The sequence below is a fragment of the Hyla sarda genome, chromosome 11 (genome assembly GCF_029499605.1).
Source record: "Hyla sarda isolate aHylSar1 chromosome 11, aHylSar1.hap1, whole genome shotgun sequence".
Lineage (NCBI taxonomy): Eukaryota > Metazoa > Chordata > Amphibia > Anura > Hylidae > Hyla > Hyla sarda.
This window is the reverse complement of record NC_079199.1, coordinates 49,870,440-49,882,773: the sequence shown is the minus strand read 5'-3', so window position 1 is coordinate 49,882,773 and position 12,334 is coordinate 49,870,440. Positions and strand designations below refer to the sequence as shown.

Here is a 12,334-nt window from a genome sequence, read left to right as displayed (position 1 = left end):
ACTCCCCAACAAGAGGTGCTGCAGCAGCTTTCTTAGATTGAATGCACTCAATGCTACACTCTTGCATTGGATTAATGCCAGAGTGTAATAATGCTAGGGCAGTGTTTCCAAACTTGGGTGCCTCCAGCTATTGCAAAACTACAACTCCCAGCATGCCTGGACAGCCGAAGGCTGTCCAGGCATGCTGGGAGTTGTAGTTTTGCAACAGCTGGAGGCACCCTGATTGGGAAACACTGTGCTAGGAGACTGGCTTTCAATGACAAGTGACAGGTCTTATCAAGAGGTTCTGCAGCAGCTGAATCTTTGCACTTTTTTTTTTTGCACCTATGTGTGAATGTTCTGTGAACACCCTCCCTCCTCCCCTAAGTCCAAAAAAGCTGCCAGGCTACCCCTGCTAGCTGAGCAGTGTATTATAACAGGAGCAGCCTGTTTATCTGAGAAGGGCACAGCTGTAGCTCTCGCCTCTCCCCATTGGTTCCCAGCAGCGGTGGTAACACTTCCCATTGCTGACTGGGGAGGGGAGGGGGAGCAGGGACTGTGTCCAGTGCCAGGCTCTGCGCAGAGACACCACCACCACCACCAAGGAAAGCTCCAAACACCAGCAAGCCTGAGCCCAGGAGCAATCACACAACAAGGGGGAGAGGCTAGAGAGTATTGTGTGCAGAGAGGAGTGTCCTCTTACCAACCTGCTCCAACAACACAGTGCTGCTAGGCTGCCACTAACACAGGGAGGAGGGAGGTGGCACCAGCTCCAACATCTGGGGATCTCCATGAAGCCGCAGGATCCCCACAAACTCTGGGCTTTAAACCAGCCACCAGTCCCTGGATCCCCCAAAGCTGCCTGTAAGTAGCCACAATATCTGGGATGCATGCTCAGGATTACAGGGAAGGGAGGTTGGGGAGAGAAGGACAGAGGGGAAGAAGGAAGGGAGGGGGGTCTGGTCTTTTAAACTGGATGAGACAAGTTTGCAGTCCCCATCTGGACTATTGCTGGTCTGACCCCCCCCCTGGGGACATTGTCCAGACAACAAGAGGGGCTTCTGCATTGACTTAGATCCTTCTTCATCTGACACAAGTGGATTGACACAATGTATCTTGTGTGTTTATAAATATGTTCGCATAAACAATAACAACTTTTGTTATAGTGGAGAGAAAAGGGGGAGACTGAACCGTGGGAAACAATGATCCAGGGCTTGAATTGGCAGCTACATGGTGAAGACACAGCCGGCAGGAGGGGAGAGAGAGGAGGAGGTGGGGGGTGTTAGTGGATACAATGAGGTCTGTCTGCACTTCCTTAAACTCTGTGCAACCTGCTGCAGTTGGAACCGACAGGCCTGGGACTAACTGCAAAGGTCACAGACATTGCTTTACCCTTATCCCAGCATGGGGTACACAAATCAGGGGGGTCTGCTAAGAGGAGAGGACTGGTGGGGGTGTCTAGAGCCTGGCTCTGTATTAGGTTGATTGTAGTGGGATTTATATTATGTTTGATTAGTGGATAGTTGGATTAGTATTATAGTAGTTTTTATATTTAACACAATTGCAAAATATTAAGACTTTAGTTGTGTTCAGGCATGCTGGGAGTTGTTTTGCAACAGCTGGAGGCACACTGATTGGGAAACACTGACCTGTAGCATAATCCCATATTTAGACTATATAAAGACTTTAGATTTATAACAGTGTTTCACATCCAGGGTGCCTTCAGCTGTTGCAAAACTACAACTCTCAGGATGTTGGAGTTTTGCAACAGCTGGAGACACCCCGGTTAGAAAACGCTGGCCTATACTATAATCCCATATTCAAAAGCACAGATAAAAAATTTTATTTGTATCTTATAAAAGTAAAAAAAAAAAAATGTTCTAGTCCAGCCTAAGCGACTTTTAACATTGCATTTAGGCTAGTGGGGGCACGCTGGGAGTTGTAGTTTTGCAACAGCTGGAGGAACCCTGGTTGGGAAACACTGACCTGTAGCATAATCCCATATTTAGACTATATAAAGACTTTAGATTTATAACAGTGTTTCACACATCCAGGGTGCCTTCAGCTGTTGCAAAACTACAACTCCCAGCATGCCCGGACAGCCTTCGGCTGTCCGGGCATGCTGGGAGTTGTAGTTTTGCTACAGCTGGAGACACCCTGGTTAGAAAACACTGGCCTATACTATAATCCCATATTTAAAAGCACAAATAAAAAATGTAATGTGTATCTAAAAGTAATAAAAAAAAAAAAAAAAAAATGTTCTAGTCCAGCCTAAGCGACTGTTAAAATTGCATTCAGGCTAAAAAGTTGGCTGTAGGGGCACGCTGGGTGTTGTAGTTTTGCAACAGCTGGAGGAACCCTGGTTGGGAAACATCGAACTGTAGTATAATCCCATATTTAAAAAAGGCAGAGCTGTAGTTTATAATGTATTTTCTATTAAAATAAAAAAAATATTCTAGTCCACCTCTCTAGTTTGAGACTGCGGCTTTCAGGGAACACTAGATTGCATGATAAATGTAGAATTTAAGAGTAGAGTCCCTTTAAATGGCTGTCCTGGGCCGCATGCACCTGTACCTCTAAAAAGAAAATAAATAGGAAAGCCAGACTTGTAGGCGTTTGTGTCTTCCCCCCCCCCCATCTGGCCAGGAGTTGCACCCATGTAATAGATGGCTATAAATGGGGAAGTTGGAACTTTAAAAGGCAGCAAGCGGCGTGGTTGGCTGGTAGTTAGATTTGCTGTAACATATGGCATTAAGAGGAGCACAGCTGGAGGTAGCATTTCTATCCTAGTGAACTCAGAGCAGCTGACTTTCCAGCTTGCTGTGTAATTAGCAAAGCGAGCCTCCTCCTCCCTCACAGCTCGCACTGACACAGGGACACACACTGCTGCTGCTACTCAGTGCTTGTCTGCTGGAGACCTTGTAATACCACAGACCATGGCAGAGAAGAAAGCTAGATCACCCTAAAACTCCCCGGGGGCATATCCCATGAGCGGGTGCATCCTCTTCTATCAAAGGGGGGTGGGAAGGTAAGAGAGCATCTGACAAGCGACTCCTTAACATTGGGCTGAAAAGTTATTTTTTATTTTTTATTTGCTAGCCATATTGTTCTTATTAATGCAACTTAGCTGTAGAATTTTACCTAGCAGCTGTCGGGTGTGTTTGTTTGTGTCGCCTTGTCGTGTCCCTGTTGCGGTGTAAATACGTATCTGTTATCCCAACGTCTACCTTGCACGCAGAAGTTGGAAGAAGTTTTAGACAGCTGCCCAGGCTTGTGTTTTAAAAGGCTGCAGTTACCATAACTACTCAATGGCTGCACTGACCAGGAGGGGGACAAGGCTTTGAAATCTGCCTACTGGAAGCCATTGTTTATTTAAAATCAAGTTTTTCCTGTTCCTGGCAGGTGCAGTTAGATGAGAGGCTTGCTTTTTTTTTTTTTGAACAAAAACGTAGCTTGCCATAGAGAATTGAGCAGTGGATGTTATGCGCTTGTTCCATGTGTTGCCACAGCCAGAACGTTTTATTACAGCTGCTAAGAGGATTTAGTTTACTGTAACATTCAAGTTTTTCCTGTTTTTTAAACAGGTTATGAAGGAAGAATGGAGTTTCCAGACCATAGCCGCCAGTTGCTGCAATGTCTGAGTCAGCAGCGTCACCAGGGTTTCCTGTGTGACTGTACTGTTTTAGTTGGGGAAGCACAGTTCCAGGCTCACAGAGCTGTATTGGCGTCTTGCAGCATGTACTTCCATCTTTTCTACAGGGACCAGCTAGACAAAAGGGACATTGTACATCTGAACAGTGACATTGTCACAGCCCCAGCATTCAGTCTGCTGCTTCAATTCATGTACGAAGGGAAGCTGGAATTCAACAACCTCCCAGTAGAAGATGTGCTGGCCGCTGCAAGCTATCTTCACATGTATGACATTGTAAAAGTCTGCAAGGGCAAGCTTAAAGATAAAGAACTCAGTTCGGGAGAGAAAGCTGCCGATGATGGGTCTGACTTGGAGAAGGAGGATGTGTTTTCTGATAAAAATGGACCTCAAGGATGTATTTTAGATAAAGAAAAAATGTCTACCACTGAATGTGAGAAACCAGCCTGGAAAGAAAAGGTCAGTGGGCTTCCAGGCTGGTCCCCCGACTTGATAGGTGTCAATTCAGTTTCTGCAGAGGCTGTGTCATGTAAGACAGCAGCTGGAAAAACAAAGGCCAGTGTCAATAGTTCTTCATGCCCTTTGTCCCAGAGATCTGCTAACCATACACAGCCTCCAAGTGATGGGGATTGTGCTCTGGATTTGTCTTTCAAGCCAATGTCTGGGAGAGATTCCTTACACCCCTCCTACGTCTTTGGACAGCTGGCTTCCGACAGCCAGCAGCAGGGCACTGTGCCACTTGTTAAAGATGAACAAGGCTTGCTGTCAGAACAGGAGGACAGTGAGGCAAAGAGTCCAAAGAGTCAACATGTTGGGAATTCGGCCAAAAACCTAATGACAGGGTTAGGACACATGTTCACAGGAAATGGAAATTCTCACGTTAGGGAAGAGGACTTGTATCACGATCGAGACGAGAGCGAAGATGACATGGACTCCTCAGATCTCTCCACGTCAGGTGTCCTCGTGTCTCCGGGACAGATTTGCATATGTCCTCTATGTAGTAAAGTTTTCCCAAGTCCTCACGTTCTGCAGCTACATCTCAGCTCTCACTTCCGAGACAGAGACGGTTCTCGGATTAAGATGTCTCCGGATGGTTCTGTCCCCACCTGTACGATATGTGGCAAAACTTTCTCGTGTATGTACACCTTAAAGAGACATGAACGTACGCACTCTGGAGAAAAGCCTTACACTTGTGGCCAGTGTGGGAAAAGTTTCCAATATTCCCATAACCTCAGCCGTCACGCGGTGGTTCACACGCGGGAAAAGCCACATGCGTGTAAGTGGTGCGAGAGACGTTTCACCCAGTCAGGTGACTTGTACAGACATATCCGTAAGTTTCACTGTGGCCTAGTCAAGTCCTTGGTTGTGTAGTAAAAATGAAGGTTGATTCTTCACTGTTGAATCCATTGTTGGAGCTCTGTAATATTCTCACTTGACCCCACAAAGTGCATCTTCCCATCCCCCCTCTCCCAGCAATTATTTAATATATATTTAATATGATTTATTCTGCTGTTCACGTGAATGTGGCAGACAATTACAAATGTGAAAAGAGTGTCCGCAAATTACCCATAATTCTCTGCTTAGCACATGTTGGTTACATCTGGCTTAATAACTTGAGTTAGAAAGGCAGAAATACCCCCAAACACATGCACTCACTACTAAGACTACCTATAGAATATCTTGGTTATATTGTTGCAGATGTAGCAAAGCTGAGTAAGTTATGTGGCACAACGTATTGTGTTCTAACCTATTGCATTATCACAATGCACAACCCATTCAGCTCAGCTACATCTGTCTAGGGGCCCAATTGCAGACAGCATGTCCTCTGAATAGATTCATATTTTCTATTAACATTTCAGTCAGCAGTATTTAGGACGTGGTACGCAATTTTTCTTGGTCTAAGTTAGTAAAGTGTTGAACATTTGATAAATGTTCAGTCGCTTCAAAGTATTGACAATTAAAATCCTAAATATCATAGTGTTTCTGTACCCGGATCTTGTGAGCCTGATGAATTTTCTCATTTTGGCTCAATTTATTAATATTACGTGCACAGAGCACAGTGTAAGTCTAATGGAGCTTATTTATCGAAGCTGCCGGACAGAAAAAAAACACAAACCAAGCCTTGTTGCCCCTAGCAACCAAATCTGAACTCTGCTTTTTCAAATTTTATTAAACTGTTCTCTGCTTGGTTGCTAGGGGCAACATGGCAGGTTGTTGTTTTTTCTGTCCGACAGCTTTGATCAATGGTCCCTGTGTGTTCCCTCATCTGAAGCAGATGAAGATTTTAGTATTTGTATCTAAGACAGTTGTAAGATAAAATGTCGCCAACAACCAGAAAGACAGTGTCGCAATGCAAAAAAAAAAAAAAAAAACTTTATTGCCTGATGATGGCTGTCACAATCCACTCAGGAAACATTGAACGGTCAATGTTTAATAGATATGACAGATGTCTTAAATATTCCCCCGTTTTGATAAGCTATAGTATTCAACACAGTATCTGTTGTATTCCCAGAATTCTCTGCAAAGTCTTAAAGGACGTACATTAGATAGAGACAACCTCTAGCAACCAATCAGATCTAAGCTATGGTCAGTCTGGATATTAAAGAAAAAATAATGATTCCTGGAAATCATTAACAAGCTGCTGTTGTTTATTAAAAAAAAAAACATCAGCCCCCTCCCCCTTTCCAAAAAGAAAAGAAAAAAAAAAGTGAGCAGATTTTCTCGCTTCATTGGCTATTTGGCTCCAGTCTTGGTCTAGGCTGACGTGAACAATGGTCTTATTGTTTGCTATGGGTTGCAATGTGTTAGCACCATTAGCATGAAGTTCTACTAGTCCTGCATGAAGTAGAGAGGGGTCATAAATCAGGAAAAATCTCTTCCATCAAGGAGAGCGCTCCATGTTACATGCCAGTCTAGAAGGTGTTCTTAGTTTAAAACAAAAAAAAATTCTTTATTACGATTCCATTGGCATTTACAAGATGAATGGAACCCTATGATAGTCGTTATTACAAAAATAAAAGCAGATGCCCCTAATGAGTTTTTATGGTTCCCAAATGGCCGTGTCATTTGAGCAAACATATTTATACGCCAACACGGTGTCACTCCCGCTCTGTGCTTCTTCCTAACTGCTGTTACATAAACGTTGAAGGTATGATGTATATCGCTTTTATTTTTTACCTACTTTTTATTTTATTTTTAATGTGTGAACATCCTGGTTTAATAGGCTTCACCAAGGTACAATAGTTCTATCTACTGGTTAGTTATGTTACTTTGCTGTGATATGGAAAAAAAAAATGGCACTGAAAAAAAAACTACTAAAATTAAGTTATTTTTTATTTTATTTTTTATTTTCCTGATGGTACTTGATATAGTATTTATTAGTTTTTATTTGAAGTGAAATGATTTATAATTTAGAGATTCTATTTAGCATTGTGTTTTTGTTTTTTTTTTAAGTTTTTTTTTACCCTTTTTAAGTTGAGTGATCATCCCCTGAAATGGGAGCAATTGCTGTATGTTTTTGATTTTTGTCTTTTAATATTTAATTTATGTATACTTTAATAAAACATTGTAAAGTAATATTAAACACTGGTAAACAACAAGGAAAGTTTACATCCGCCTGATGAACATATGGACATAAATATAAAAAAAACTAATATTTTATAAATCCAGTTGTGCAATGTCCAATGACCTTGTTGTGTTTTTTATGTTTTTTTTTTCTTCTGTTTGTTCAATAGCTACATCATTTGCACTTATTTTTTTTGAGTCAATAACACTGATATCTTTGCTAGAGGAAAACCTACTTTCCTATTCGCCTATAGCATTTGTTACTGAACACATTGCACAGATGCAGTTTGGGTAAAATAAATCTATTTTTTTTTTTTTAAATCCGTACCTGCTCTGCAGAGCTGCTCATGGGTTTTAACACTGGATGTGAAATAGAATCACACCAATGCTGTGAAATCACTGAAAATGATCAGTTTCTAGTTCTCCTTGAGGTGACAAAAATGTATATGTAAAAAAACAAACAAACAAACAAAAAAAACAAACACTAATTATTTCTGTATAAAGTTTTATACTATATAATATGTAGACAGACCTGTTGGCTTGGAATATATTTTATAAGAAAATATTTTGCTGTTCTACAGAAATTTTTTTGTTTCTTTTTGTAATTCTTTACCTTCCTTTTTAGTTTGTGTGGTGTTTAATTTGTACGATTTTTTTTTTTCAGTGTGTGTTCAACTGACAATCGTGAATAGGATTGATGTCTTTATATTTTTCTTTTGTCAAAAAAATAAAATCTAAATCTGGTATACATGACGGTTACTATTTTTTATTTAGTTTTTACAAAATTGAGTTCTTTGGTTTCGAAAGACAGACTTGTGTAATAAATATATATATTTATTTTATGATCACTAAAACAGATGTTTCGCTATGATACAACAAAGCTTACTAATCTTAAACCTACTCCGGGGTTGTCTTCTAATGGAACAAATAATTTCCTTTTTAATCGGGGCATTTACTGGCACTCGGTTTGATGCCAGAAGGAATGAAGGCTTATCTGTAGACAAAAGACACTGTCCGTGGAGATTATTAAGATGTTGTCTGAAGTAATTGACAATACCCATAGTGCTACTTCAAGTTTTTGTTGTATCGTGTGAGTTTACATCTTTAAGAGTGAACATTTCTTTTAGAATTATTTTTTTCCTTTTTTAAATGAGACCTGAAAGGACATTGTTTTTAGGTATTCCATGTTCTAGTGAATAGGACAAATTTTAGGATGACCCCTCAAAGGCCGTCTTCCGTTTCCAGGGTGTGGTGTGTTTTTACCAACTTCGTATCTTATTTCACATCTGGGCATTGAAGCAGCTGTAGTCTTCACCGCCAAAACTTATCTCCAAATGTTAGTGAACTTTTACATATCGCTGTAACTTCTGCTGGTTTGTTTGTGACGTACATCTGGCAGCCTGAGGACACTTTTTTATTTATTTTTTTTAGAATCAAAAAGATTCAGTGTAGGGTTTCTCTCTGGGTTATGGACCTATGGTGGCCATAGATATAGATATTTGCTCTGGTTCAGTCAATAGTTATCATCCAAATGATCATTCATGTTTACTACAGTGTTTAGAAATATGCCGCTGCTGGCACTGACTTATGTCCCATGGAGACACAAATCAGGTATGTCTGACCGTTTTTTTCCCCTGCTGTTGGGCTGCATCATATGCAATAGTTTTGTAGTCTAATTTAAACTTCTTATTGGGTACAATAGACTCAGGGTGTTCCTGCTATAGACCAGTGGCTGCAACCTCTAATCATCTAGCTGTGAAAAACCAAAAGAAGATTGCCAGGGTATGCTGAGAGTTGTAATTTTACCGCAGCTGTAAAGTTACAAGTTGCCCACATCTATTCCTTCCATCCTCCCATACACATGCATGATCCTTTTGGCTGATAGTACATGTGTTCCTAAAGAAATTGTCCAGGAAGCAAAAGAGGTCCTACCTCTTCTGCTCCTTGTCGTCTTGGAAGTATACGGTTCTCAGATGGGGAGGAGGTGGGTGCTTGTTCCATTCCTCATATATGGACAAAATAATGCTCACATGCAATGTCCTAATAGCTGCATGATGTTACTGATGTTGCCCGTACATCATGCATTGATAGGACATCGCATGTGGGCATGGTTTCACCTGCACTCGATGATTGGGAAAAGCACCCACCTCCTCTTGTCTCAGAACAGTATAATTCCGAGACAACCCCTTTTAATGTGTTTAGAAGTATATCTCCCTATGCCCAACCGTTTAACCCCTTAAAGGGGTTCTCCGGTGCTTTAGACATCTTATCCCCTATCCAAAGGATAGGGGATAAGATGCCTGATCGCGGGAGTCCCCCCGCTGGGGACCCCCGTGATCTTGCACGCGGCACCCCGTTTTGTAATCAGTCCCTGGAGCGTGATTGCTCCTGGTCCGATTACCGACGACCACAAGGCAGGCGCCCCCGTGTGACGTCACGCTCCACCCCTCAATGCAAGCCTACGGGAGGGGGCGTAACAGCTATCATGCCCCCTCCTGTAGGCTTGCATTGAGGGGCGGATTACAAACGGGGTGTCGTGTGCAAGATTATGGGGGTCCCCAGCGGCGGGACTCCCACGATAGGGGATAAGATGTCTAAGCACTGGAGAACCCCTTTAAGGACCAAGGACGTACCGGCCCCGCGTCATAGTGGGTCGGGCCTAGCAACGGCCGGGACCCGTGGCTAATAGCGCACGGCACTGATCACGGTGACGCATGCCGTTAACCCTTTGGATGCGGCGTTCAAAGTTGATCGCTGCCTCTAAAGTGAAACTAAACTGCTGCCGGTTAGCTTAGGGGGCTGTTTGGGATCGCTGCGGCGAAATCGCGGCATCCCAAACAGCTGTAGGACGCGAGGAGGGTCCCCTTACCTGCCTCTTAGTGTCCGATCGCCAAATGACTGCTCAGTGCCTGAGATCCAGGCATGAGCAGTCAAGCGGCAGAATCATTGATCTAGGTTATCCTATGGGATAATAAAGATCAGTGTAAAAGATCAGTGTGTGCAGTGTTATAGCCCCCTATGGGAGCTATAACATTGCAAAAAAAAAAAGTTAATAAAGATCATTTAACCCCTTCCCTAATAAATGTTTGAATCATCCTCCTTTTCCCATAAAAAAAAAAAGTGTAAATAAAAATAAACAATGTGATATTGCCAAATGCAGAAATGTCTGAATACTAAAAATATATCATTAATTAAACCGCACGGTCAATGGCGTACGTGCAAAAAATTTCCAAATTCCAAAATAGCGTATTTTTGGTCACTTTTAATATCATGAAAAAAATGAATAAAAAGCGATCAAAAAGTCTGATCAATACAAAAATGGTACCGCTAAAAACTGATCACGTCGCAAAAAATGAGCCCCCATACCGCCTCCTACGTGAAAAAAGGTAAAAGTTATAGGGGTCAGAAGATAATTTTAAACGCATAAATTTTCCTGCATGTAGTTATGATTTTTTCCAGAAGTACGACAAAAAAATCAAACCTATATAAGTAGGGTATCATTTTATTCGTATGGACCTACAGAATAAAGATAAGGTGTCATTTTTACAGAAAATGTACTGTGTAGAAAGTAAAGCCCCCAAAATTTGAAAATGGCATTTTTTTCCTTCAATTTTGTTGCACAATGATTTTTGTTTCCCGCTTTTTCACCGTAGATTTTTGAGTAAAATGACTGATGTCATTACAAACTAGAATTGGTGGTGCAAAAAATAAGCCATCAAATGGATTTTTAGGTGCAAAATTTGAAAGGGTTATGACTTTTAAAAGGTAGGGAGGAAAAAACAAAAGTGGAAAAATGCTCGGTCCTTAAGGGGTTAAGGTAAGTGTTGCTGTGGACAGAAAGTTACAATATCTGGTCTCCATTGCATTGGCTAGCTTTGGCAATTTTATGAAAATATTAAGATTCTTTATTCCTAAGAATTCTAGGTATAATAAAGATGTACTTCGGTTGGATGAAATTAGAAGAAAGGGGTATTTTTTTATTTTTTCCTCTTTATCCTCCAGCTACAGTGCCACTGTTGCCTGTGGGTTTTATCTGGTATTGCAGCATAGCCTTATTCATTTAAATGAGGTTAAGCTGCAGTACCTGAGACAACTTTATTAATAAAAGTGGTGGTGTGGCTGGAAGCAAAAAACAAACGAACAAACCTTTAACCATTTGTAAGATCGTGTCATGCTGCTTTTTCATTAAAGGTTCACAGTCACATCTGTGTGATTAAACACAACTACAATATTTGGTTCAGAATGTTTGGTTTTACTGAATTTATTGTAACACAATAAAAAAAGTTACTTTGTCACTATTTTGCAAAACATATAAGGGCCTCAGATAACTTACCGGGTTATCATCTGATGTCAACACATCTTTAAATATTACAGATGTTGCCTAAAATTATAAAAATCTAGCTGTTTCCTTCCAAAAAGAGCTCCAAACCTGTCTAAGGGTTGTGTGTGGTATTGCAGCTTAGCCCCAGTGAAGTGAATGGGGCTGAGCTGCAATACCACATCTTGCATGTGGACAAGAGTGGCGCTGTTTTTGGAAGAAAGTTCTGTAGTCAATGATTTTCTGTACTATCCTCTTAATTGTCCTTTCAATGGGGGGGGGGGGGAGGATTTATCGGAAGGAAAAGTTGACCAGTTGCCCATAGCAACCAAGCAGATCACTTCTTTCATTTTTGAAAAGACTTGAAATATAAAAGAAGCGATCTGATCTAGTTGCTATGGGCAATTGCTCCACTTTTTCTCTGCACAAGTTTTAATAAATCTTCCCCAATGTTTTCTCAAGTGTCCTGTAGGATCATCTTATGCAGCAATCTTGAGTTAAGAGCTTTACCAACAAGAGCACTACAACAATGGAGTTGCAACAGCTGGAGAACCTCAGCATCTGCTGCTCTAGAACAGCTGGAGAACCTCAGCAGCTGCTGCTCTAGAACAGCTGGAGAAGCACCATCAGCTGACGTGTTACAACAGCTGGAGACATTCAGTAGCAGGCTCCGTCCCTGAAAAATGTTGTGGATATTTTTAGCTTGTTAAAAAAAAAATTTTTTCTTTTTTTTTTATGAATCTTTTATCAAACTTTATTTGAATGTATCCAGCTTGATAAAAAAAAAAAAATAGTAGATATTTATGTCTAGGTTAAGAACTTTG

At 41.2% G+C, this 12,334-nt stretch overlaps 1 protein-coding gene across 2 annotated transcripts; it reads left to right on the top strand.

Moving 5' to 3' along the window:
- Positions 1-571: 571 nt before the first annotated feature.
- On the top strand, positions 572-7,940 carry ZBTB42 (zinc finger and BTB domain containing 42). Of its 2 annotated transcripts, none has more exons than XM_056545146.1 (2): positions 572-843; positions 3,564-7,940. In XM_056545146.1, the coding sequence occupies exons 1-2, from the start codon at positions 771-773 to the stop codon at positions 4,997-4,999; spliced, it is 1,509 nt and encodes a 502-aa protein (XP_056401121.1). In that variant the 5' UTR covers positions 572-770; the 3' UTR covers positions 5,000-7,940. The 2 variants fall into 2 exon arrangements, with proteins under 2 accessions (XP_056401121.1, XP_056401122.1); XM_056545147.1 differs by lacking the exon at positions 572-843 and adding an exon at positions 2,834-3,007.
- The last annotated feature ends 4,394 nt before the right edge of the window (positions 7,941-12,334 follow it).